Source organism: Rhinolophus hipposideros, assembly GCF_964194185.1.
Source record: "Rhinolophus hipposideros genome assembly, chromosome: 16".
NCBI lineage: Eukaryota > Metazoa > Chordata > Mammalia > Chiroptera > Rhinolophidae > Rhinolophus > Rhinolophus hipposideros.
Window position 1 is genome coordinate 60,577,620 of NC_138062.1, and position 5,250 is coordinate 60,582,869.

The following is a 5,250-nucleotide window of genomic DNA, read 5'->3' on the forward strand; positions in this document are numbered from 1 at the left end:
ACCCATGTCCTGTCGTTTGTTCTCTCCCTGCCAGGGAAACGGCCCTTGCCTACTTTGCGGGCTGGAGTGGGGAGGATGGTCCCTACCTTGGCTGGTCTAGGGGTCTTGGGGTTCTGGCGGATGTCAGTTTAGGATGGTGTGGGGTCCTGGTGAGAGCTACAGAGCCAGTGTGAGGGGCCCTGGTTTCTGGGGTTTTTGACCACTCGCTTGGCACTGAGGAAAAGGTGTCCAGACATCTGGGTGGGGATTGGCCAGGCCTCCCCGGTCCTTGCAGGAGTGACACCTGACTGTGGCCTTGGGCAGGTTGCTCACCTTTGCACAAACTGGACTGTTATGGTTGGTGTGGGCGTCAGGGCCGTGGGGCAAAGCATGGCAGTTGGGGCACTTAGTGGGGCCCAAGAGGTAGGGCCATGCAGGGAGTGGAGAAGCTTGCTCGGGCCTTTGGGAGCAAGTCCTCCAGGGTGGCTCCTAGAAATGAGTAGGGACTGGGAGTAAGTAGGGGCCTGTAGAGCCCTGGGAGTTCCCTACCCCACGGGCCATGCCCTCCTGTTGGACACATGGACCTGGCCCATAGTCCTTGAGCTTCAGATGTTTTGATCTCATACCACATGGTTTCTGTCCATTTTCTTGACTGTCCCCCCCAACCCCAGATGCGTGGTGCTTTGACATTCAATGCAGCCCGAGAAGGGAGGGGAGTCAGTGGGCTTGCACACTGGACTGCCTTTGCTGGGGCTGGGCTGGCCTCTCCACAAGGTGAGGAAGGGCACTTGGGTCCCAGGATACCAGCCCTGGGAAACAGCTGTGGATAAAGTGGGTGACTCTTTGTTCTAGTGTGTGGGGGTCTCCTGTGGCCACTGTGACCACTTACCACAAACTGGCTTAAAAGCACACACTTTCAGTTCTGGAGTTCAGGAACCTGATAATAGCCTCATGGGAGCTAAAAGCCACACAATGGTCACTGTGGGCCATTATTTTGTCATTCTAAATACCACAATCAAGATTTAATTAAAAAAACACCAATTCGTCCAAAATCGACTGGACACCTCCAATGTGAACAAAACAGCCAAAAACTCTAGCCCAGCGCACATTCCAGGGGCTCAGCTCAGGCCCCTTCCTCGCAATCGCTCCCAAGTTGCTGAACTTACTGTGGCCCCGAGTCACAGAAGGAACAGGAGGATCGCTGCATTGAGTGTTAGCTCCTTTCATTAGTGAGATCTATTCACAAAATTAAGGTCTCTAGCAAAGGGCATTTTGCAAGCAATGAAGGGCTTTCCAGCTGGCCACCGATCACACCCTGAAGGACCCATCCCACAGCCCCAAACAGGATGTACTCTTTTGGGGACGGAGGGACATCTTCTTTGGTGGGGTTTAATTTGCTCCTCCCTCAGGATTGTGGAGATGGCTGCGAAGGTTCTCAGCTTCCTTGGAGACCTGTTCCCTCCAGGCCAGCCCACCTCCCCACAGCCACTGACATAAGCCAAAGCCTTCCCAACAAGCTGGACCGGAAGCCAGGAGGGGACTGGAGGCTCATATTGGTTCACTGGCTTTTTCTTTTAGCAGCACCCAGCTCATTCTACCCCAGGACCTTTGCACACCTGCTCCCTCTTCCAGGAAGGCGCCCTCCCCGCAGGGCTGGTTGCCTCCTCAGTCTATTCACACTGTTCCTGGTGTGCTTGGGTTGTCCTCTGCCGTTTCACTAGTCATGTGTCTTTTTGTTCTTTATGCCCATTAATCCTTTTTTTCGCATTAAATGAGTATTTTCTAGAGTAGCATTTTAGTCCCTTTAATAATTTTTTTACCTTCTATTTTTTGAGTCATTTTCTTAGAGAGTGCTCTAAGAGCTTACCATATACATCTGTTTGGTTGTTTTTATTGTGGCAAAATACACGTAAGATTTGCCATTTTTAAGTGTACAACTCAGTGGCGTTAAGTCCAGTAGTTGTGCAGCCATCACCACCACCATCTCCAGAAAGAACTTTCTCATTTTCCCAAACTGAAACTCTGTCCCCATTAAACACTCACTCCCCTCCGATCCCCCAGCCCCTGGCCCCACCACCTATTCTGTCTCTATGAATCCGACTCCTCTGGGGGCCTCCTGTGCAACCACACAGTTTTTGTCCTGTGACTGGCTTATTTCACTGAGCATAATGTCCTCCAGGTTGATCCACGTTGTAACAGATGTCAGAATGTCCTGTATTTTTAAGGCTGAATAATATTCCACTCTGTAGATGGACCATATCACGCTTATATGTTCATTTGTCCATGGACACTTGGTTTGCTTCCATCTCTTGGCCATGTGAATCCTGCTGCTGTGGACATGTATGTGCAAATCTGGTCAAGTCACTGCTTTCAATTCTTTGGGGAACACACTCAGGAGTGGGACTGCTGGGTCACGTGGTACCATCTGGTACATCTCAGTGAACCAGAATCACCTGCAGATGGACACTAATTTAATCCCAGTGAATACAGAAACAGGACTCCTATAGCTCTAGTCCCTTGTCCCTTTTTGGTTATTACGATTATATCTATTTGCCTATTAAAGTCTGGCTGGTCTTCATCAGGGACGCCTTTTCTGACCATCTGTTAGAAGCCAGAGTCCCACCCCTCCTGGCTTTTCCTCTTGGCTCCGCTATCTGTATGACTTGCCTCTTACTGTCTGCCTCCCATTCTGGAATGCCAGCTCCCTCGTGGAGCCCTGGACCCAAACCCCCAGATAGCACCTACTGCAAACAGTTGTTCAGACGGGTTCCATTGAATCGAGATTATAGAGCACGAATATGAGGCTCGAAAGGGGCACCGACGTTGAGGGAGGGGTCCCAAACCCTAGGCGGCCGGCCCCAACTTCGGGGCAGTCCAAGGCCCTAAGAAAAACGGTGGCCGCTTGTCCACCGCTTTTGTCCTCGAAGCCTGCGCTCCGCCCTCCGGACGGCAGGCGGCGCGCGTCCTCTGCCGGGAAAGCGGAAGTGCTTGCGCTTGCACCGTCAAGGGGCGGGACACGTGGGCGAGCTCGCGATAACTGCGCAGGCGCAGGGTGGGTGGTCCTTTCTGAAGAACTCGCAAGATGGTGAGTGCCGCTTCTTGGCGTTTGGTGCGAACCCATCCCGCACCATCCGAGCTCTGGCCGCGCGATGCAGGCCTTGGTCAGGCCGCGGGGCTACGGCAGCCTCCTCCAGGCCTCCGGGACCGTCGGAAAGGGGGCGCGGGGCGGGCCCGATGGGTGTTGGGACGGGGAAGGCCTGCACTGCTAGCATGTCCCAGCCCAGCGCCCGTAGCCCGGATCCGCGCCTGCCTCCCTTGGATGGGCCCGAGGTGCCATGTCCCCGCGGGGTTTCGCACACTGGGGCGCCGCCCGTTTCTCGACGGGAACCTCGGGCCTGGTGACCCCACCGCGGCCGCGGGGGTAAGCGGTGAGTCTCGGGCGCCCGCTCACTTCATCCCGGGCTCACGCAGGCGGAAGTGGAGCAGAAGAAGAAGCGGACCTTTCGCAAGTTCACCTACCGCGGCGTGGACCTCGACCAGCTGCTGGACATGTCCTAGTAAGGGGCAGGCGGGCCGCGGTCGGGGTGGCGTCGGGAGGGAGCCGGGGGGGCTGGGGGCTGCGGCCTGACCTGCCCGCGCGGCCTGACACCGAGTGCGGAGCTCCCTGCAGATGAAACTCAATTTGCAGACGCCGATCGTTGACTTTAGTTCCCACGTGTCCCGTTTGACATCTCTCCATCCAGTTGAAAGCGTAAACGTCTGTAGCTCACGAGCCTTATGAGGTCGGGTTGGGCTGCAGGCTGGGGTTTGGCCGGAGCTGGAAGCTTCTGGGCAGGGCCGTGGAGGTCCGCCTTGTGCTTCCTAAAACTGCCCTTGGGCGGGATGGGTGCGGGCTGGGTCCCCGATGGGGCGGGAGACCTGCTGACACCCAGGGACGGAGTCTCCCGGAGGTGTGCGTGGGTCGAGGCCGTCCTGCGGTGTAGGCCCCTCGGGGTCCGCCCCTCCGGGTTCTGGAAGCCTTAGGAGCACAGAGGTTTGCTCACGCTTCCCGGGGCGCCGTTTCACCTGAGCCGCCTGTCCTCCTGCCTCAGTCTCCATATCTCTAGACAGTGATGTGGATGTTCTTGGATTTGTGGGGCTCATCTTGAATATTTAGCCTATCCGTTGCTGTCGGGGACTACGTGGTGCAGAAGTGTCAGCGGGTGACCGTTGGGGTTCTGCCAGGCCTCAGGCCTCCCTTACCCTCCCGCCCGTCCCCAGTGAGCAGCTCATGCAGCTGTACAGTGCGCGGCAGCGGCGGCGGCTGAACCGGGGCCTGCGGAGGAAGCAGCACTCCCTGCTGAAGCGCCTGCGCAAGGCCAAGAAGGAGGCCCCGCCCATGGAGAAGCCGGAGGTGGTGAAGACGCACCTGAGGGACATGATCATCCTGCCCGAGATGGTGGGGAGCATGGTGGGCGTGTACAACGGCAAGACCTTCAACCAGGTGGAGATCAAGGTGTGTAGGGTGCCGCTGCCTGGGCGGGTCGGGACCTATCCGCCCTCCGGGACCTAATACCAGTCACCTCTTTGCCACCCGCAGCCTGAGATGATCGGCCACTACCTGGGCGAGTTCTCCATAACCTACAAGCCCGTGAAGCATGGCCGGCCTGGTATCGGGGCCACCCACTCCTCCCGCTTCATTCCTCTCAAGTAGCCTGCCAGGCAATAAAGACACAGACTCCTCTTGTCCGAGTCCAAGCCATCCTTCTAAGTGTCCAGGGCTCTGGGACAGGTATCGATTCTCTCCCCCCCCCCCCCAGAGGGAGTTGGGCCTGGCAACTCAGGTCAGGCATGCCTGGTGCCGTGTGTCCCTTGGGTTTCACTGTGGGCACTGACAGTTGTACACTCACTCCTGCCTGTTTTGCAGGGAGGGTAGGTAGGTAGGTTGGGAGCTCTGAGTGACTTGAGCTCTGTGAGAGGACTCCATGCTGTCTTCCCTGTGCCCTTACCCCTCCAAACCCAGACGAGCAGATGCAGCCAGCCTTCCCCAGGACAGACCAGGGTGTCCTGTAAGTGGGGTCACATGCCAGCCCCATAGGATGTGATGCTGAGGGGTCCTAATTCCTCACCCTAAAGCATCCTAGTCGTATACGTGCCCTTCATAAGGGGGAGACATGCAGATCAGGCAGGAGAGATTACAGGTGGCTGTCCAGGCAGCGGTGAGTCTCTGAGGTCTGAGTACAGTGGGAGAAAATCAAGACCATGCCTGGGTTTTGGCCTCAGCAAGTGGAA

General features: G+C 56.8%; 1 protein-coding gene across 1 annotated transcript; it reads left to right on the forward strand.

Moving 5' to 3' along the window:
- Window positions 1–3,009: 3,009 nt before the first annotated feature.
- Window positions 3,010–4,705, forward strand: RPS15 (ribosomal protein S15). The gene is made up of 4 exons (XM_081076645.1): window positions 3,010–3,064; window positions 3,451–3,536; window positions 4,240–4,474; window positions 4,559–4,705. The coding sequence occupies exons 1-4, from the start codon at window positions 3,062–3,064 to the stop codon at window positions 4,670–4,672; spliced, it is 438 nt and encodes a 145-aa protein (XP_080932771.1). The 5' UTR covers window positions 3,010–3,061; the 3' UTR covers window positions 4,673–4,705.
- Window positions 4,706–5,250: the final 545 nt, after the last annotated feature.

Excerpts from the sequence above, each read along its gene's own strand:
- RPS15 (XM_081076645.1), top strand. Across the intron at positions 3,537-4,239 it reads CAGCTGCTGGACATGTCCTA|TGAGCAGCTCATGCAGCTGT; the intron begins GTAAGGGGCAGG and ends GCCCGTCCCCAG. Across the intron at positions 4,475-4,558 it reads TCAACCAGGTGGAGATCAAG|CCTGAGATGATCGGCCACTA; the intron begins GTGTGTAGGGTG and ends TGCCACCCGCAG.